Raw genomic sequence first — 23,263 nt, 5'->3', positions numbered from 1 at the left:
CTCTATACAATCCCACTGTACAACAGCATCAAATAACTCCAGTTTATTGTCTCAAAGCACAGAATATTCAGAATTCCCCCATACAAAACCATGAATATATTAATCAGCTGTCACAGGGGGATATGATTTTGAATAGTTTGATAATTAACCTGATGATGCTAATTGTGCCAAAGGGGTTATCCGTTTTATGATAAATTGCACCGGTACAATCAATCATAATTATATGTGAATTTATACAGGACAAAAAGCACATGGACTGAAGCCATCATCGCCCCTCTTTCCCTGGAGTTGTGTTAAGGAGAACAGTATGTTGCCAACAGGAAGGAGGTGAAATGAAGTAGTAAGGATGTGGATGCTGATTTCTGTCTTCCTTAGCCTTGTTTCCTGCCATCTGGGTTCCTTGACTATTGTTTCAGTACCACACATCCTGCTGCTACAGCTGGCCCTCTCAGTACAGAGAGAGAAGAGAGACGGATGGGCAAAGAGACAGGGAGGGAAAAAGTGAAGAACAGACAAGACATACTGCAGGATTAGGACGCCAGAGACAGGCAGAGAGGGGAAAAGTAAAAAGAGAAGAAAGGGGAGAGTAGATTAGAGTTGTAAACACTTACCCTGTGAAGGGTCACTGTGTGCTGTTCCCATATGACCGTTTCCTCCATCGCTGCACTCTGCAACGCAAGAAACAAGAGGGAAAGGATTCATATTGAGGCCAATTTATAAGTACATATGTATATCCAAATGGAGCCTCTAACAGTTAACCTCCAACAAATATCTTTGTGGAGCTTATTATGTTCTGTTCTTGAAGAATTTGTAAGGAGACAGGCAGTAGCTTATGGTGGTGATGTATTGGACTGCATTATATTGAAAGATCTAATGCCTTCTCTTTTACATACATATAGTGTACTGTGTTTTACAAATACATGCCTGTATAATGCAGTTGTGATGCATTGTTTACATTTTATTATGTATATATTTAGAAGTGATTAATTATTTTTAGTGTGAAATCTTTCTTTACTCACTGCAGGACACATTTACCCAGTGTGCAGAAGGTACTTATGTAATGCACACAAAATGTAATTTATGTATGATAATGTGAAGTATGTGACTCATAAAATTCTGCAAACAAAACATTGTTGATATGTAGCTTTGGATAAGGGTCTAAAAACTATATGCATGCTTTGAGTTTCCATATCCTGTTCAATTTCAGAAGGCAAATTTGTTGCTACCAGCAAGGTAGACTATATTGCTTATTTGCATGACTAAGTCCTAAAGGTCTAAATATAAAAAGATTATGAATGACAGCAGCATGAGTAAACAGCCAGAGGAGACTGACTGAGGTTTAGAAGATTGAGTGAACATTCGTATATCATTCCTGGCTGGGTCCTCTGAGAAGGTATTTGGCTTCTCCTCTGTCGTGCCACAGTTGATTAAACTGATGCTAGGCATACATCTTTTGCTTTCATTCATACTTTAATTCAGTTTACATCACACAGGTTTATCTTTATGCATGATTCATCGTTGAGTATGTTTTTTGTTCTTTTATTTACTCTACATAAAGCAAAATTCCCAATATGAAACTATAATAATGTGATATTGTTACTACTATTAGGTCAATCAGACACTCTCCAATTTGTGTCTCAAAGCACTGTTTTTTAAACTCCCAGAGTGTTATGTCCCCAGCTTCAAATTACAGCTTTACTCTGCTTCCCTCCAGCTGATGAAGCAACACTGCTGTCCTGTCTGTCTACCTGCAGGGAGTAATGATACACCTGTCCGTGGTGGAGTGCTGAGCACAGTTCAACGTGGCAGGGAAAGGAAAAGACACCACCACACATGGCAGGGTGCTCATTTACTGCAGCCTCTATTATCAGCTTTTCAAAATAACACACCTCGACATCTGTCCGCTCTGCAACCTACCATTGTGATAATTTCACACCCTCACCCCTTAATCGTCACCTAATCCCCAGACCATATTACCCATCATCTTCAACATCATCACAATCATTACTGTCATCGCCTTCTATAAACCCAAACTACACAGTTCACAGCAGGTTCACGCTGCAATGCTGCCAAAGGCATGTGATAAAGACACAGACCAGGAGCTAGCTGATGAGAGTGACTGGTATTTTTAGACGTGGCCTGACTAATAATACTGTAGGTCTGTTGGGTAAAGAAAATTTGCATCATTCTTTTATTTGCACAAGTTGAAATATTTCAACTCAACCGATAAATGTGCGTGACACTGTGACGCAATAGCCTATCAGCATTGAGATTCTCCTCCTGTCGACGTCACTGAATCAGAAATGGAGACAAAACATATTGTAGCGGTCTGTGGTCATCCAGAGATCTATAGAACCTCAAATCAGTACAGAGACTGGAGAAAACTATGTGTAGAAACCAGAGACTGTCTGCGGTACAAACAACAAGGTTGCTGCTGTATTCATGCATACATGGCATGGTATTAAGTGTTGCTGGGGCAGCTACAGTGTTTACATAGCCTAACCGATCAATCCGAACTCCATTCAGAAAACAAGCATTTTAAAGTTGTTTGCTTATGTTCTTGAGGACAGACTGAACCATCACTTCAGTCTTTTTTTTAAATTGTCTTCATTATGCATCAATTTATTGCAATTAAACCACAATAAAAAACAACAACAGTGTGGCTTGCTATACTGCTCAATGAAATTCACTGAGCACCTGTTTGATTTCCTGCCATATCTGGGGCTTCTATAAAACATCTATAAGCAGCAAGAGTGCTTATTTTTATCCATGACTGATGATACAGGTCTTCTTTTTAAGTCCAACTCCAACACCAAAGGATAGGCCTCTGGCCCATTAGGCAGTAACCTATGCTGAACGTACTGTAGGTCCTATTCTGTGTTTGGCCTTTTCAATTCACTTTGTTCAGTTGGCCTGAACCTCTAGAATACACAGTTAACCCTTTGACCCTAATTTCCATGGCAGCTCTGTGTGGATGTTATTTATGTCCATAATTGGCGCAAAAGGGCTTGGGTGTCCCCCCACCCTTCGTTGTCTGCCCCTACAACTCCCACAGTAATGCTACTATTGTGTGAAGGGACCTGACCCATTTAACCACAGCTCCCCCTGCATTCTCAAACACATCCATTCCTCTAAAGTGTTTTGTGATATATTCATCCATCCGTTCATCCATTCATTTATCCAACAGTCCTGGCAGACAGAGGGGGGGGCTGCACCATGAGAAAAAATACAGCGTGCTGGGGTCATGTGACCAGGCGGTCAGGCAGGCAGGTGGCCTTGTCCTTGAACTGTGGGTTGCACTGATAGGCAGGGAGAGGGAGGAGGAGAATGAGAAGAGCAAGGCTGTGGGCTGCTTATACAACTTACATACAATACTAATGGACAGGGCCCATAAAGCTGCCGGGGATGACATGTGGAATGACATGCCCCTTTTCATTCTCTGCTCCCCTGTCTCTTTCCATCCTTCACACACACAAATCCAGTAAAGTACATCTTTAAAAGCAAGCTATCATTCAACACATTTAACATTTTAAAAACACATTTTGCTTAATCAGACCTGAACCCGTCTGAAAACACTGAAGTACTACACACTCCTACACACTGACCATAAGCCTTGCAACAGAGGGCGTACATGAGTGTGTATGAGTCATAAAGGCGTCGCCACACTTGTATCAGTAAGAGGTTATAGATCAGGTGTATGGGTCATTGAGAGATGGGAGACTAACTAGACTAAGAAAGAGGGATTTTTCCATCAAAAATATGCTGCCTATTGCACTATTCAGCAGTCACACGTCCTATCACATTAGGGCTGAAAAGAATGTTTTTTTATTGCAGACTGTGCCCTGAAATTCAATTAGTCGAATCATCCTTCGGTGACCCCTCAGTCAACTTGACAGTCTTCCAAGTTGTGTTGTTGTTTATTTTGTTTTAAAGAGCTATGAAAAACATTGTGCTTTGTTAACAATTGAATCAGAAACACAAAAGAAGTTCCATCTGCATAGTATGGTAAATGCAACAGGGTTTGTGTTTTTAAGACAGGTCAGCTGCAGACATGTACTGTACTTCCATGTAGGGGTGGGCGATATATCGAGTATACTCGATGTATCGCGGCTTGTTCTACATGAGATGTAGTAAATGACTATATCGTGAACATCGAGTGTATGTTGTTACGTCAGTTTCTAAGCCGCCGCGGCCGAGTGTGACTTGCTTTAGCGCAGCGCTTTCCTCTGTCCCGCTCACAGAAAACAGAAAAAAAGTCACACACACACTAGCTCAACTTAGGTAACATACACGCGCCCACACACACCGGCCCCGGCTTACGTTAGGGGCTGGAGGCGGGGTTAACGCTCAAGGCAACGGGGGAAAATACGCCGCTGCGGAGTTTTACTAACGTTACTGTTCCCGGTAAGTTTCATTTTTAAAATGTTTCACCTCGTTGCAAACCAACGACACATTTCTGTTTAGTTTACCAAGCTAGTGATTACGTTCGTAACAGCAGCAACTAGTGGCTTTGCTTCCTCGGTAATGTAAGCTGACCGGCTAGCTAGCCAGCTAGCGGGATATTGCTAACAACAACGTTAGCATGCCACTTTCTGACTGCCGTTGGCTCACTAAACGTTACCAACTACCAACGTAACATAACATCTGTGTTCACAGCGTCGTGGACACGTTTGTTATTAAAGCGCTGTTCTCTGGTTTGTGTTTGTAGAGCTGTCGGACATCGGCGATATTGAACAGAGGTCCAACCTGCAGATGACTAAACATCAAACACTCCGATCTATTGATCACACACTGTTCTACACTTTAAAAAATGTTGTGATTTTAGTATTTTGTGTATTTTATTGTTATTGTATTATTTGCCCAAATAAACACTTTTTCTGAAGAGACATGTCTGCTATGCCTGAAATTAGCGCTGCGGGGAAACCTCAGACGTATACAGTGACGTAATGACGTGGCTCTCTGGGCTCTCGAGCCGGTGGTTCGGTTACCGCAAGGAACGCCGTTGATAGGCTTGTGTTTTTGGCACAAAACCTCTAGATAACCTGTTGGTACTGACTGGTTGTCACAAACACACAGGACAAAATCATGCACAAAATGCAGCTATTTTTAGTTTACTGTTTTTGACCAGACCTGTTGTTTGACATCATGCACAAAAAGTGCATTTTAACTTATGTTGATTTGAAAAGTGCACTTTAATTTAAAATGTCTAGTGACATGCGCAAAGATTGCACTTTAATTTAATTTATTTTAAAATATCTAGTGACATGCACAAAGAGTGCACTTTAATTTATGTTTTGAAATGTAATGGGGTTTCTGCACTTTTTCCATTGAGCTCTGTTTTTGTTACGGGTCATTGAGCTTGAACTCTATAGAAATAGGCTACAGTATGTAGGCCTACATCATGTGGCATTATTTATTTTCATTTACCAGCTGCTAAAAGCTTATGTGCATTTTGCAATTGCCTTGAATAAAAACTGTTTTGTTAAATTTAACTTCGTTGTGATTTACCCCTTTTGCACACAAGTTTAAAATTGTTCTAATAGAAACCACTAATGAATACAGTATAAATAAGAATGGTTTAATGCAGACATATGTTGCAGGGACTACTAGAATCATCATACTGGCGTGACTATGCATCAAAGGGTTAAATTAAGCATTTTTAAGTGCTTTAGAGGAAATGTCAAAAATATCGAGATATATATCGTGTATCGCGATATAGCAAAAAAATATCGCGATATCATTTAGAGGCCATATCGCCCAGCCCTACTTCCATGTAGTCTGATACACAGTGAGCTCACAGCATTTCAAATCCCTATCTACTTACAGATGTTGAGAATTTAATGCATTGTGTTGGAGATGTCTTGTCTTTTACTTTCTTTTTTGTTGGGTTTGCTGCATTTTGATCAGGTCATTGTTAAGGATGCTCTGATGATAAGCCACCAAATGTTATTAGGACTGGTGTTGAAAAACGGGTAGTTGTGCCATTGCATTAGAAGCAGAGAAAACTAGACGTACCATTGCCTGCAAGCAACATCAGAAACTTTCAACTTGGAATCCAAATTATGGCAAAAGTTTCACCTATATTAACATTAGATCCACTGTAGAGCACATATGTCAATCTATGAAAATATGTCCCTTTTTTTCTGACCATTTGCTGACATGCAATCTAGCATAAAATGCCACATTTTTACAGGCACAATGCTCACTCCAGACTACAGACAACAACAAGGAAAAATCAGCACCACCAAACTGGTTTCCCCAAATATTCTCTCGTCTGGCTCAGCAAAAATAACAGAGAACCTGTTTGCACATTAGCGTGTCGTTCACTACTGAGTTGTTTGTAAACGGTACCGATATTACCTTCACTTCACTTGTCTGTCCTCTGCTAGGCTCTATTTGTTTGTGCGTGTGTGTGGAGAATCTCCGCCGCACTTGGTTAAACACAAGAGCAGAGTATATTAATGATATGTTATAGCAGAAACACTGGCCATGCTTTGCTTGCAGATGAATGTATGTCTGGTGCCCATCACAAGAATAATACAGGCTACAGTTAAACCTTGGACATCATTTCAGCGATCGGCTGCGGACTTCAGTGCTCGCGTTTCAACTCGCACTGCAACTGAGGGTCTGCGTTAGTCTGGCATTCCACACTCCAGTCGGTAGCTGTAATGCACTAAGATGTTGTGGGCATGGAATTCAACACCATTTTTTTGTCGTAGTTTTATTTTAAATATCCTCACAAAAATATCTCTTAAAACCAACCAGCACAGTCAGTGGGCTTGCTATGCATACAGTCCACGAGAGCACACATTTTAGGCGGCACACGGGCGTCCACATAGTGTCAGCATAGACCCCCGTGGACAGATGACAATATTTACGTCACGCGGACCCTCGCGGATACATGGATGAAGGAAGTATGAATATGCAAAGTAAAGTGGTAAACTTATCAGGGGGAGAGAACCTGTCTGTCTCCTAAACTGCTTAGAATATTTACTCCACTGGGACTAAGGCTCAGTCTCTCAGATGAGATTATTACAGTAATTAATCACTGCGGTGTGAAGCGATGATTAACAGGCTGGCTGATTGAGTGTGAGGTATAAGCAGAGTAAAAAGCAGACAGCAACAGAGCAAAAATGACATGTTACCTTAAGCTTAGTTTTACTGAGAAGTGACAAAAAAACATACAAATCAAGGGAATTTCAACAACTAATTAAAATGCGTGTGGGTGAGGGAGGCCAATGTAGTCTCATCTTTCATTAAACAAAAATCCACAAAGAAGAAATTTCTGCGTGTAAAACACTGCAGCTCAGTTTCAAATGCTAATTTTGTTAGCTGGAGCATTTTACATCAGGCAAAAGCAAAGATCACAGAACATGTCAGGCCAAAACAAACATGAACACAAGCGTGTCTCCGAAATAATAAAATACAGGAACAAAGGATGCAGTTTATCTCTAAAGTCGCAGAGTTTTGTGAAACAATGGTGTTCTTGATGTAGCACAAACTGACGGCAGCCTAGTGTATTTATACATCCATATTAGTCAGGCTTGAGCTCTGGCCAGCAAGGCCCTGGGCTGGGAAACAAAGAGCAGCCACCAAACACGTGTACTTGTCTGCGCACGCACACACACACACACACAGACACACACACACACACACACACACACCATGATCTACAACTACAGGGCTTCTTTGTTCAAACTACAGCCAGCCTGGCTCGGCCCTGCCTGGCCCACTATAACACAGAGTCCAGTACAGAAGATAAGAGCTCACCCAGGCTCTTCAAAGGCTAATCCAGTTCTTTGAGACATGGCATACTGATGAAGGGGACTGGAAAAATGAGTGATGAAATGGACAATAATAACCTGCTGCAGAAAGCTATGATAAATAGGGTCAGGTCAAGCATGCAAGTCTTCACACATGCCTCTCAGTCTTGATAGTGTTCAGACATTCAGAAATGGCACAAACTGAGTGCACACTCGGGTGCGATTTCGATTTTGGCTTCTCACGATCATGAAAACACTGTAATTGAAGAAAAATGAGTAAAGTGCCACCCCGCGGCATGTATGCAAATTACTGTGCTGTAAAAGTACAGTGAACGCACCTGTGTGGCCTGCAGCTACAGCAGTGAGTTTGGATCATTGTGGAACGAGCGATTGACAACATGGCAGAAAAGCAGCCTTAAGTTGAAAAGAGACTTCGGACAACTTCGTCGGAGACATTTTCGCTTCAAATCGTCGGACGTGGAGCAGAAGGAAATTGTTTGCAAAGTTTGTCACGCCGTCGTGTCTGCAACCCAGGGCAATGCGACAAATGTATTTAACCATTTAAAGTTGCTAGCTTAGGACATGTGCCCCATCAGTACAGTTAGCAACCAGGCTTCAACACTTTGGACAAGCGGTACGTGTTGCCATCATACAAACACTTCAGCAGAGTTGCGCTGCCTAATTGTACGATAAATGTCACGCTGAGGTTGAAAAAGATGCAGAGTATTGTTTATTTGTATTTATTGTTTTTACAATGGTATTATTTGTTCATCACTGAAGCGAAAAGACTGGTGTTCCTGCCAAAAACCTCAGTTTGTAGGAAGCAAACCGCAGGGAAAACAGTCTGAGTGCATGTAGACTGGGTATTTATTTTTTATTATTATTTATATATATGATTTAATATATTATTATTTTACTTTCTTACTTGTTACTAATTTATTTCTAGTTGTTTTTCTAAAAGTTATATTTAAAGTTGAGTTTTGGTGGCTCAATAAATACTTTTTTAAATCAATGAATAATCGTGTTTATTAATCGTGTTTTCAATATTAATCAAAATAATCATGATTTATTATTTTTTCCATAATTGTCCAGCCCTAGCGCACACTGCCAACATCTTAAGAATTGGTGTACTGTAAGACTATCCATGCTGCTACCAAATGAAGTCAGCTGATGAGCATCACTGGACTTGGGAAATAGAAGCACTCAGTCAGAAACATGTGGACATGGGTCAGATACGCAAGTCGGTAGCATTGAGTACAAATCCACAGAGAAATGTGCAGCCAAACACATTCCAAGCTACCTGCACTAATTTCTCATTGAATAGAAATAACATTATCAAATAAAAAATGAAATCAGCAAAGTGGCAGGTAACAGTGAGGTCATGTTAAGAGGAATGTCATGAGCTTAGAGGAGGTTTGGGAGGAGCATGACACACGCTTTTTATCAGTGCTTTACCAAAGAAACTGTTGTCCAACAGGCCATTGCTCACCACTTCCCTCCATCTAACTTCCCTTCATCTGAACCACAGGAATGCTTCACACAGTGGGCGTATCGAATACCAAATCTAAGACGCATTTTTGACAAAAACAACCAGGATGAAAATGTGGGTGAAGTGAAGAAAAAAGATGAAGGACTGACATGCGTCTTCTCTTGAGAGAGAACAATTCATTATTCACATCAGATTACTCTGAGGAAAGAGAGAACTACTGACCAATGGGGCTAGCAGCAGTGAATGTCTTGATGACGACAAGTGTGAGGTAAAATCCTGACAAACCTTTAGGTCAGTGTGCCTGCTCTTCTCAGATAGCCTGAGGCAGGATGTAGCAAAAGAGCAGCCACAGCGCCCACAGGAAAACACTCACTTCCTGTTTGCCGGAAATAGCTCCAGCTTGGAGAGAAATCCCTGTGCACACTATTGAAAATTCCTCTTAATATACTCACCTCATCTTACGACTTGCAAGTTAAAGAAAGTCTTACCCCAGATGTAAAGGACAATGTTCTTACTTAAAATTCACCAAGCTCGGTTTAGATTTCTTCATGGCGATCAGACTACTGTAAACACACACATACACAACTCCAACCACAAATATGCATCCATAAAAGAAAGCAAGCACTTTATCGCACAACTAAAAACATTTAATTACGGTGTCCTGAATACAAACCAACAAAACCGTTGTGTTACAGGAGAGGAGATGGGAAAAGTTGAGACTAACATTTAAGGATCAACATTTAGACTAGCCATCGCCCTGTACCACTAGCTCTCCCCGTCACTGGGGCAATTGTATCCATGGCAACTGTATCTCCCTTCTTGACGGACCCAAAGGAAAGAGCGGGGCAGCAGTACACTCAAACAACACATAATTAGAGACACACGCACAAGCTCTTTCTGGAGGGTAAGCACTCAACGGCAAACATGCAAATGTATTAAAGCCTTGAATGTAAGCTTTTACATTCTGTCTTTCAGGATTATTGTGCTCTCCTGTGAAGCGCACAAGAAATAACAAGCCCAACAAAATATCTGCCATCACCTTCAGCATTAAACAGATGAATTCAGCAGCAGCCATTTTTAGGGCAGGATGTGACTGTGATGGGAGGAGAGAGGGCTGCAAGTGTGTGCACACACATGGGTGTGCAGATGAGGGCAAGTAGCCAATAGGCAGATGACGATGATGCAGAGCCTCAGTGAGCTATGATGTACTGTTATGCTGACATGCTCAAATATGCTTGAGTTAATTAGTCTCAAACAGCAGCTCTACTCTGCCACACAACTCCCCGACAACCCCTCCATCAGGAGTTTCCTCAACATAACATGCGAGATGCACACAAACACACCTCTGACTGAAAATTATCCGTCAATGCTAGAATAGTGAGGGTAGGAATAAAATACAAAACCTATAATCCAGGCTTTTGGATTAAAATGTTAATCTGAGCCATGCTTCCCTCTGAAGTCTGCTGCTGCTGTCTCATGAAAGCCGAAAGAGTGAAATGGATAGAAGGACGGATGGACGGACAATGGCAGGATGTAGAAGAGTGTGATGTCAGCGAGCATGTTTCTTACAGCATTGGTCTCAAACATGCTTCTAATTTACCGTTTGAGCAGCCTGACAATTTAGCCAAAAATTCTAAACCCAATTTGCTGTTGCATCATCCCAAATGGTAAATAATTCTGAGGTATATAAATCTGCAAGACTGCTGGTCCACATGGCGTAAATACGTTGTCCCACTGAATGAGATTAGTAGATTAGTAGTCAGATGCCATTAAGATTTTGTCAGGAAGTCGATGCATAAAATGCCTCGAATGCAGCAGTGCAGTGTGTGTACAGATTAGTTAACTTGAGGAGGGACAATCTAAATTCTGAGGTTTTGTTGCTGATGATTTAAGTTAAGGAGGTTAGCCCCGAAGTTAGCAAGAACTCTGGCTGCTCCGGCTCAGGAACAATTAAGGTGGGCTGACCTTCAAGGTGGACCTATTCTCGCTATTCTCCTTTAAGTGACTAGCTGCTCCTCTAAGTCTTGCTTAACCTTTTTTTATTTTTAATGTTTATTTTAACGGTTCAAAAGTTATTTATTAAGGTTCCTACTGCAAACTATGCTCTGTTTGTATCAGGAGCACAAAAAGTATGATATTGTAAGTACTCATTGGCAATGTAAGTACTTGAATATGGTGGCTATAAGTACTTGTGTGTTATGTTCAACATCATGAAACTTTTAAAATAATAAAATAATTTTCTTCCCTAGGCATGAGGAATTATACACAGATCTGCTCTGTTGGATTACATTTTTAACAGTGGTTGCACATAGATACAATTTTAATTGATTATACTATCAATTGTATTATATTCAACTCACATGCTTGGTCATAGAAATTATTTGTAAATCATACGGGTTGAACTTGAAAAAGGCGAGAGCTTCGCTGGAGCCTCTGGGTCAGGTGCAGCTCCATAGAACCAATGTGCAGCGGGCTGTTCTGTTATCCACTGACCCAGACACACAGCTAGGCTAGGCTAGCATCTCATGTGCAGCTTACCCAGTAGCAAAGTCATCTGAACTCAACCACGCTAATTGTTCTCTGCCTAGAGAGACAGGCACTGCTGAGGTCACAGAGTGGTAACTTCTGGTGGGATTCAGGCTTTCCACTATCCTTCCAGTTGGTTTAGTTGGAGCTGTGGATTTTTTCAAAGTTTCAAATAGCCTCTCAGTAAGCACTGCTCACTCATGGAATTTGTGAGTGATGAGTATATTTAAGGCCTGGAAGATATTTTGCTGATAAGAACACTGTTATTTACTTCTTTGTGGTGTTCAGGTGGTAAAGGTCCATTAATTGTTCTTTCTGATGGACTGTGTGGACTCTAAATGTGCAACATACACAAGCACTCACACTACATGTCTTGTTTTTATGTCTGTGAAAACAAACTGTAAGCCACGGCATTGACAAAGATAAGTAGATCCAGCACTGGAACATTTGGATTCAACCAATCACCACACACAAAACTATCAGTATTCCCACCCTACCCCTCCCATCACACACATACACTCTACAGGAATGTGCAGATAAGGAGACAAGGCCCAGCTCTCTCACTGCGCTTGTTTCTCATTCCAAAGAGTTTCCCTCACCTTTCCCTTGCCTCACACTGAATGTTTCTGCCTTAAGCTCCCTCTGTTTTATTTTGACTCCTTTTCCATTCTCCTGTCTCGATGACAATGAAAGCCAGAAAACAACACAACTGAATTAAGTTTGACAATATAATGTGAGTGGGTCGATTTAATATCAGAGAGTCCAAATAAACAAGTATCAGTGAATGTATCGGAGACAGTATCAGTGACTGCGAAAGCGAAAGCGAAGATTGATGGTCTGGCAGCTCACGGTCTGGAAATGGATATTACAGTGATTAGTGTCATGTGGCTGATAAAGTTTCAGAGAAATTACTGCAGTCGAAATGACTATTGATTAAAAATAGCCATCTGTTGCCATGTGGTGTGATACATTTTGTCACAAGAGATGAGTTTTATTAAGTACCTCGGAGGCTACAGTCAGGGCTCATATGCATACCACATTTATCAAATTGTCAAAACTATGAATCCCTTATTATTCTAAATCTACTCTAAGTGAATGCCATGAAATGAAACTGATTAGCTACAATAACTATTGACATCTCACCAGAACCTTTTTACTAACCCAAAGTCTTGAACAGTATCCATTGATCATATTTAGGTCATATTGTCCTAACATAGGACACTTATATTAAACCACCAAAGCATACACCCCTGTTGATCCCAATGCTGTAACACCCACGGTCCGTTCCATCCAACATGGAACTGCCCGTGGAGATACACACTTTTATTGCTACATACTACACTAGGTGAGCAAAACAAGTTGTTAAATAACAAAAGCATAGGGCTCAAAGGGTGATAGGAGTGCCCATGTTGTGTTGTAAATATTGCAAAACCAATACATTAGGTATTCTCAGGGTTTGAAAATGATGCTTCCACTAGGGGTGGCAGGAAAAAATCAATAGAGAATAGTATTGTGATATTTTGTGTGGCAATTTTTAAATCAACACACGGACAGCAAGTACCTTCTACCGATCTTCTATTATATAAATAGGGTTGCTATGACATACAGTTAGTAAATAAATCAATGTGTCAATGCAATCTTTAAAATTTGTCAAGTATTTTTGATAAAGCATATCAAAATTAGGGGTTTATTACCTCATGTTTGTTTATTGTTAAGAGAAAAATAATAAAATTTTGGTCAAACTGATTAAATAATAATTTAAATAATAAATCAGTTGTTTGATTAATTAAGCAGTAGTAGAAGTTTTCAGTAGAAAAAACTAATAAATGACAATATATTCTATCTCAATACAACTAATCTCAAGATTGCAATAAGATCATATCCTGACTGAAGTATCGCAATAGCATTGTATTGTGGGGCCTCTGGTGAATCCTACCAGACTTACCAGTGGTGAAGTTCACTATACCAGGGGCGCACACACACACACACACACACACACACACACACACACACACACACACACACACACACACACACACACACACACACACACACACACACACACACACACACACACACACACACACACAACAAAGGGGTGATTCAGCAAGGGGTCTTTCAGTCTTCTCATGTTGGCCTGCCCCCACAGTATGCACAGGATGACCAAAATTACCTACTAACTGCAAGGACAAATAGTCTCGTCTTCCACAACGTAACCGTACAGACAAATCATGATTATGGTAGGCAGTTAGAATATTTGGCATAAAATATGATGACATTCAAATTTGAAGTTGCAAAACATTTTGAAACTATGCAACTCTGAACAACAAGTCATGGTCTGCACAATCACATGGTGCCATAAAACAAGGGGACAGGCCCACTCCACGGCATTCCCAAGCCTTCTGAAGACTTCGCTACAATAGGCATGTTGTGGGGCACAATCTATAGTGAATTAATGAGTTACTGATGAAGCAGCCATTTTCCCAGCACTTAACTGGCAACATAATTACCATTCCCTCCAGAGATGAGAGATAGGGAGGGGGTGCACACATTCTTCAACAAGATGCACATGCACAGAGAGATAAAACACAAATGACTTCTAATGGAGTCTAAAGAAAGAACTCCTCGGCACCCCTATTAGAGTGGAGGCTTGCACCCTCCAATGCACCTAACAACCTAATTACAATGTGGAAAAAACAAATCTGTAATCTTGTTATTCAGTAGGGTACGTACAGTAACATCACTGTGCTGTTTTCAGAAGGCTGGTAACTGATGGCCAGAGGAATAACGGAAACACATCCACATCCTTTACAGTATAGATACCAAGTCGGAGTTTATGCCTACAGCTGTATAGTTTAAAGTTATCATTGACAAGCAGGCCCACATAAAGCAATTTAAATACAGCAGACAGCCAATCAAATCTGCATTAGGAAATACAACCTGCATCAAAGCTTTCTTCTGGATAGGTGCTGAAATAGATGCATAACATTGCGGCTCTTCTTGCATCACTTACTAGCCCATGCAGTCATACTATCTATCTAACTGAAACTGCAAGCTGTTGCCTGTTTATTTTGTGTTTTTACATCTTATTACTACAGACGGGACAAGAGGATCACCGTGTAGATCATTAGGAGTTTAAAAAAATATATATACATATACACATACATATGCAATTTAAAATGAGCTCACATGTAACATGTACAAGGACCACACACTGTATACAACATGGATGGAGTCTGCATTACCCCTAGGTTTCTGAAGAGCTACTCTGAAGCTCAAAGTTGGTGGTACCAGAGGTCGCCATCGAGGCACAGACGAAACAGCCTAACTCCTAGCTAATCCAAAAATGGGCAAAAGGTGGATCATCAGTGGAGCTGAGCTGGGCGACTCATCAGAGCAGACAGCTAGCAACCTGAGATGACACCAATCTGTCACTCGAAGTGGCCACACCCTCAATTATGCCTGATTTTAAAAGCCTTAGTATAATTCAAAAAGGTTAGTTATGTACTAATTAATCATCTACTCCCCAAATTCATGCATGGGGAAGACCTTATAGAGACCCATACATTAATTTATACCAGGCTGGAAACGTGTTTATTTCTTGTGTTAAGAAGACATTTGAAGAACTGCAGTTTTGGCACTTCCATGGTGGCTTAATTTCTCAGCAGTGGACAAATGGCAAAAACAAAAGGAAAGAAAACAAAAAGGTTGGAGGTACTTTAATGGGACATGTTAGCCTTCTGTTGATGTTCTGTGAGAAAGAGAGCACTAAACGCAGGTGCGACTTCGGCAACACTACAGTGAATGTGCTACCAGACGGTGATGTATATCCCTGTTACACAAAGAGCTAAAACTTGTCATGTTAAGCCATTAGCCAAGCAGTGCTCAGTCTGATTTTAATTCGGTTGGTCTCTGTTAAGAGCTGATGTTTCAGTATTTTTTTTTACGTTTTTTTTAGCTCTGTTTACTTTGTCAAATTGTTTCATAGATGGAGTAAGAAAAAGGTGGAAGTTGGCCTATTGCGTTCAATGTTTCTGCAAGTGATTATTAATAATGATACCAATTATTTGAATGTCAGTGCTATGAAGTGTCAAACTATTGGGTACAGCCCTGGGCAACACGGGGTCTGGTATGTGATGAGTGGCATGCCAGCTATGCCATCTCCCTGTGGTGATTTAACCAGTCAGTCGGTTTTGTATCCAAGGAAATATCCTGTAAAAGTTCTTAACTTCTGTGTCCATGCCGTCAGCGAGAGCCATCGTGGAGGCCTTGCAAATGAATCATTGAAACATGTTTTAAAATACTCCATTCTACCGATATCTGCAAGGTTATGGGAGACCACGTCATTTATGATCGATTAAATTTCAAACTCTTGTAGACCAATTGATTGATTCATTGATTTAATTTCTACACTAAAGGATATGACTGTCTGTAACATGATGAAATGTAACAATGCGAATGTTCAAATTGATAGTTTTCATGAAATTATCATAAATCAGCATTACATGTTGGTTCAAAACACCATCTACTGTTTTAAATCAGACCTAATCCTGCAAGGCCAATTCTGAGATAGTCGACCATTTGTGACTGATCTACGTCATTAAATAAAACAATGCTTACACACTCTAATCAGACCTCCTTCCTCGCCTCTCCCCACAGTTTCCACTATGTAGCATTACAGTTAGAGCACAGCCTTAGTCTGTCCTCTTCTTTCTGTGTCCTGGAAATTAAGCCATCAGCAAAATCTGGTGTATCAGTGTCAATGACTGATTATCTGGCGAAGGCAATGTGCTTTCCTAAGCTGTGAGTGTGTAAATGAAGCATTAAGTTGTCTACTTGAGTAGCAAACATTAGCTTGCATATTTCACCATGTTTTCAACGTTTCACTACTAAACTAAATGAGGGGACAGCAGGCTGGATTCCTGCTCCTCGCCACTGGGAGACTAAAGAGATGGAGGTTCCAGGGTTTGTGCTGGCTGAATTTGAGTTGCAAAAACTGTGAGAGTCTCTTTAGAGAAATTAGTTACTTTTTTGTTTACACTGTTTGACTTTACATTAAAGAGAGAAACAGAGACAAAAATATAGAGAAAGTTATATATAGAGAGGAAACAGAGACAGGAGGTGGATGACCACAGATGTTTTTACAGAAAACACAATCAAAAGAGGAGATGCTGGATTGGGGGGGGGAAACAGATTTCAAAACATGCACATGGACAATATTTATATCCATAACATAATATGTATTGTGTTTCTCAATGAAGTACATTCCCATGGCATAAGTCTGAGTTCTGGGAAATTTACACAGAGATACTGCTCGTGATGATTATGCCTTATATCATTTAGAGCCGCGGACAATGTCTCCCACAGGCTGATGACTGTTTCCCAGACAGAAAAGGCAGTGCTGTGTCCACCAACACGGTGAAAGATAGGCAAAATTATCCCACAGCAATGTGTGTGTGAGAGTGAAGGCATGTAGGGCAACAAGCCTTGGGATGAATCTGTTCCAGCCTCTTTCTCTCTTCCCTAACCAGCTGAGCCATGTCTCTCTCTCTCTGTCTCTCTCTCTGTCTCTCTCTCTCTGTCTCTCTCTCTGTCTCTCTCTGTCTCTCTCTCCCCCACACACACAAAACACCCTGTGTCAAATCCCCTATGCCTGCAGTGGGAATGATAAATCCCTGCAGAGACCTGCCCTTCCAGAAAGGATGCAGGGTTGGCTTGGGTTGTCCTAGCTTTGATAGGCTGGCTATTTGAGTGCTATATCATAAACCATACAATAAAAATAATACACTTTGTCAGGTCAAGAGCAGAACTAAGAATGGACTACCTGGGCAGAGCAGTGCTCAGTCCTTTCTCCGGTGTTTTCAGTTCTGCTTGCAACTGCATCTCGAAAACTCCCTCTGAAAAGTAAACCTGCCTCAACAAACTTCCAAACCCCTCGACTGATGTATGGTTGGTGATAATTTGACCAAACAGTCCACGTCTTGTCTTTTTTTTCAGAAATGAATCCGGGTGAAAGACCGAGGAGAATTTTTAACAACAAGTAAGACCCACACCCAGGTTACACCAGAAAATGACACAGAGCCTGCTGACAGCCAAGCTGACAGCCAAGCACTCATCCAATAAAGTGTAGGATAGGTTAATGTTGATGTATCATTGAAGCAGATAGCATTGCCTGCTTTGAATAACATCCCCCTTAAGATATACTATGCATGACATTGCCAAACCACAATGAGTCAAATAATATTTGTGGATTGTTTTGCAAGACAACTGCTAGTCTTTGACCCACACGGGGCAAGGTAATATACTCCCTATTTTGCCATTGCATTATAATGCAATAGAAAAAGATATTGATGTGCTTTATAATATGTTTCATAGGCATGAAAAAGCCCAAGAGCTATAATGCCATGATTATAGGAGAGACAGGCAGTCTTTTTCAAGATGTGCCATGTGATTCAGATTATAGCCGGTGCATCTCTCCCTCCCACTCCTTCCTTTCTCCATTTCACCCCTCCACTAACTCCTCCTCCCTCAGAAGGCATTTTTTTTTTGCTTTCCTTCTTTTCTCCCTCTGCTGTGCGTATCTGCCCTGGATTTCCCTCCAGGGATGAAAGGATAAGCAGGTCAGATGTCCTCGATAACTGTCGCACTCCAGAGTCTCCTGGCATTGAAACAACACAAACAGCTGCTTTCTCTCAATGTTTGTATCTAGACTCGAAGAGAAGGTGATACTTCAGTAACAAGTAACTAATTTTGATCATCACAGTCCACTTTTTCTCTTAAATCAGACGACAATGAACCTGGGTGTCTGGACATAATCATACTTAAATTAAGCATACTCTGTATGTGTTATGCCAGATAAAGTTGAATGTATTTTTTGACCAAATAAATGACTGGTGTAGAGATCCAGATCGCTCACAGCAGCCGACAAACTAGCCAAAAAAACTGAAGCCCAGCTGAAGCAACAGATCCATGGCTGCTGTCTTCAACATGATAAAGTGGCAGCTCTCTTATCTTATACACAGGTGCATTTTAGGTAGGGCCCTACAAATTGCAGAGAGTCTCTACTGTGTTTCAGTGTAATTAAGGAGCACACTGCTTCATCCAGGGTCTCTCCTCTCCATTTCACCGAGGGGCGACACACACACACACACACACACACACACACACACACACACACACACACACACACACACACACACACACACACACACACACACACACACACACACACACACACACACACACACACACACACACACACACACACACACACACACACACACACACCATTGTGCAGAACAACTTTTCTCTGAGTTTTGTCAACATAAGAATGCCTGTACAAGAATCCATGTCATGTTCAGCTACAAATAGAATCTCACATCAGAAACGTTCAGAAGTGCTGAGTGGATTGACAGACATGCTGAATTTTGACACAGAATTTTTGAAAAATGAAAATGGAAAACACCGAATTTTGGGGAAAAAATGTAAACGGATTTCATTGTAAGTAAGTAAGTAAAGGCTACAGGGAAAGCTAACGACTGGGCCTAAGACTCTGTTTGTGGGTGGCTCTGCTGTTAAAGATGTGAGAAGCTTTTGTAGTAAAAACACCAACATTTTATGCTTCCCCAAGGACATGGCGTCTGACATGAGAGAAACAAATCATGGATATCGTGACGGTGAAAAACATCATGTTGCACACATAGGGTCAAATGATATTGTGAAACAATCTGAAGCAAGACTTTACTGATCTGCTAAACACAGTTAGCTGTCTGAATATGGAAGTGTCCATCAGTGGGCCTCTGCCACCAGTCGGAAAAGGAGTCGAGAAATTCTCGAGACTTTTGATTCTCAACACATGGCTTTCAACTGCATGTGCTGTCCGTTCAGTTCATTTTATGGACAACTTTTTCTGGGATCGTTGACATCTTTTTAAAGCAGGTGGACTGTGCCTAAATAGGCTGTGAGTAAAACTTTTCATCTCTAACCTAGAGATTTTTAGTAATTACTGTATACGAGGGTATTTGGAAATCCCGACTATATGATTTTCAATACTGTCCTAAGACGTTGGGCTTTCTATAGTGCTGTATAAATGTGATCGATTGTAGTGCACAGTTCGCACCACCAGAGGCCGTCACTGTAGTGTAACTAAGTGTTGCCATCTTTTGTTGCCTTAAAAAGCATATAGTTTGTAGTAGGGACGTCGATTTTGGTGAAAATTAACGTGACACAACGAGCCAGATGACACATCAATTCTAAAACATTTTCAATACTGCTTTCAAGCCTGCTCTGTAATTAGCTCTGAGACCAACACTACAGCAAGCTTGGCGCTACAGAGCTCATCATTGTGCACCCAGCACCATGGAGCATTTGTGTATGTGTGTTCAGCTGTGTCATCTGTGTGTCTGAGACTGATCTGGTGTGTCCCTGTCTTAACAGCTCAATTGGTCAAGATGTAAATAAACCTATAGACAGACTTGTGAATATTAAATGACAGATACCGTTTTAGTTAAGTGCAGTGTTACAGTGGGCTGGCCTTTAAAGGTGGCCACCCCTGACATACAGCGTCATATACTGTACACCACAGTGAAATGTCACAAAGCTATCAAAAAACAGATACTGCCTAAGCAAACATTTAATGTGAAGCCCTATGGGGAGAGAGTCATCAGAAGAGTGGATGAATGCTCTATAATCTGATGGTGGTCACAGACACTAGATACCATCCTCTCTTTATCACTTGCAACAACAATCCCAAATCTCCAAAAAGTCAGAGAGCCAAAGACAGAACAAAAACAACACCGGGACTCTTTTCCGCTCCCTAGCATTGGGTTATCAAAATAAAATCCATACTCAGATAGGTTGGATATATTGGATTCGATACTTATCAGCAACAGGAGGGATACCAACAGTACTATCTTCACCTCCTCCAGTTGACACGTAACCCCCAGCTTTTTCCCACACTAGCAGCTGAACACATGAAAACTAGTTGACGTTCAACGGAAGTATTTTGCATACTAGACAAACAACCAAGGGATGAGGATGTCAATAAACCGATGTGCTAACAATGGTGGTGGTGACAAGTCGAGTAGCACAACAAACTTAGCGAAGCATCTTAAAGACTGACACATTTGTTAAAAAAAAAAAGTAAAACAATTGTTTATTCTTCTATTTTTTGTTCATTAAATATTCGTCATACAGCCGACAGTTATGTTACAGTGGGCGTTTTGTACACTACATCAGACAACCCCCCGGTATGGTATCACTGGGTTTCAGTATCAAGTTTGAAATTCTACTATCATGACAACTAGCACTTGGTCTTCTAATTACATTTCCCTCCATTGATGTAGAATACAATACAGATGTAGAAGCTCCTTCATCAAAATGCATTTTCCACCCATTTCAGTATGTCCTTTCAAAACACAAGTCTAAAGGCCGGAGGGACTGCTGATGCTCTAAATTTCACAAAAGGAAACCGCCGAACAGAAAGAAGAATGTACTGTAGTGAAGAAGAGTTAATATCAACCCTTCAGTAGATTAATGTGGTTTTCAACTAGTTTTACATCAGAAGGATGACTGACTCCTTTGAAAAACAATGTATGAAGTGATTAATCAAATTCAGTTTCAAATGCTACAATAAAACATATGATTGGTAAAGAGAAGGGCTTCCCTCGTGGGAACTCTCTACGGCGCTGGCTGGCTGAAATTGTGTATTTCCTCTGTGGGGGTGAACCACAAAAGGCTCGGAAAGGCCATGGGTGTAGGTGGCACTTTCCAGCACCCTTCACCCCGACTTCACCTCTTAGTGCTAGCTGAGCCCTCTCTCCCTGCTCCTGGCACAACTGTCACCCGGACAAGGACTGTCCTCAGTGCAGCAATGTCGGCAACCAACATTACCCGTCTTGAAACACAGACCTCGTCTCGTTTACCATGCTTTGTGGGTGGGACTTTGAAAATGTTATCACTATTCGTATCTATACAACCAATGTGTTACTGATTAAAATATCTACTTGAGCAAACAATTGTTAACAACAGCACCACGTTCAAGATCTAGCCTCTTAATTTTGATTTTAAAATGCACCAGATTAATAATTTAACTTTAAAATGTAGGCTACAAACTGCTCTTTTTAAATGCATGATTTTTCCAAAGTCAGTGGGTATTCGTGTTAAATAATTATGATCTCAATATTGACCACAAGCCCTGCAGCACAGCTAGACTGTCTCCTCTGTGTCTTTTTCCTCCCTTGACAACACCGCCCTTTTCTCCCTCCTTGGTGCCAGGGCAGGATGTCTAGCAACAAACAGAAAGATTTTCCGTCCTCACAGAAACACATCCCCCTAAGAAAAGCAATTAACATAAAATGTTATCGTTAATGTTTCTGTAGGTCTGTAACGATGACTGAATGGCGCTTCAATTTAACTTAGATCAGACATCATGTTCACTTTCTTTTCACATTCATTGTTTTGCCAACATTGTCAAAATTAAGTGAATGCTTAATACTTGATTACACATAATATGAATCTAATGACATACTGCTGAAAATCATCGCATTATTGACCTCTGAACATGAAGTCAAATGACCTATATGTTACTCTATTCCAGAAAAACAGTGACGCAACATATTACAGTTGATCATTAACTGTAGTTCCCCATAGTATGTGATTAATACCACAAAGCATAAAGGAGGAGTTCATATTTGGTCAGCGAGTGATGAATGAAAGGCTAACACAGTCCAAGGCATACTTGTTTCACAGTTAATTTCGGACAATGCATGATGGAATCTGTTACCACACAATTTAGTGAGGATAAGTCTGTCACAGTAGGAGCAGCTTTTGACTGTCTTGGCACTGTTGGCTAATGAGTGCAATGACCCCTTAATGGAAGTCACTAGGTATTGTGTGTTAAAGGAGACACAGGTTTGGACAAGATGTAAAGATGAAATAATAAAAACCTGGAGGAACTAGTTCTGATATTGAGATATTTCAGGGCATTTATTTGGGTAAGAAAAATTATACTAAAACATAATATGTGCTGTAGTTGTTTAATGCAATCAAAGTACTTCCAACACACTGCAGGAAAGCTTTCATTCAGAAGCAGCAACAGGAAATGCAGTCTTAAGTAATCATTCACAACACTCTCATTAAGTTCTTATAGTTTCACTTTTAATTTAAAGCGAACAATGTTTAAATGTCGTCATCCTACCTTCTGTAATACTATGCTTATTTACAAAAAAATAAAGAGTACAATATGAAATTGAAGAGGAAAGACTGGAATTACTATTAAGAACAGGAAAGACTTTTGCTCACTACCAACTGCAAGCATGCAGTAGTACTTTTACTGTCTAGGTGTGCCCAAGACCATGAGGTACAGTAAAGCACAACGTCACCAGCTGACATGACAGAGCTGGTTTCGTCTGACTGGAAGAACCGACCAAACTTGTTTACCGCCACCTCTGCTAGACAAACACAGCACATTCCTCAATTGTCAAAA

At 40.7% G+C, this 23,263-nt stretch overlaps 1 protein-coding gene across 12 annotated transcripts in view; it reads right to left on the bottom strand.

Annotated features, from left to right (window-relative positions):
• The window catches only part of tjp1a (tight junction protein 1a), a 94,486-nt gene that overhangs the window by 27,053 nt on the left and 44,170 nt on the right, over window positions 1–23,263 (bottom strand). For all 12 annotated transcript variants that reach the window (XM_084008933.1, XM_084008941.1, XM_084008942.1 and 9 more), the window contains one exon: window positions 612–668. In XM_084008933.1, the coding sequence (XP_083865059.1) occupies window positions 612–668 (57 nt within the window). The remainder of the gene's footprint in view (window positions 1–611; window positions 669–23,263) is intronic.

Source organism: Eutrigla gurnardus, assembly GCF_963514095.1.
Source record: "Eutrigla gurnardus genome assembly, chromosome: 1".
NCBI classification, from domain to species: Eukaryota; Metazoa; Chordata; class Actinopteri; order Perciformes; family Triglidae; genus Eutrigla; species Eutrigla gurnardus.
This window is presented reverse-complemented; position numbering and strand designations above follow the sequence as displayed.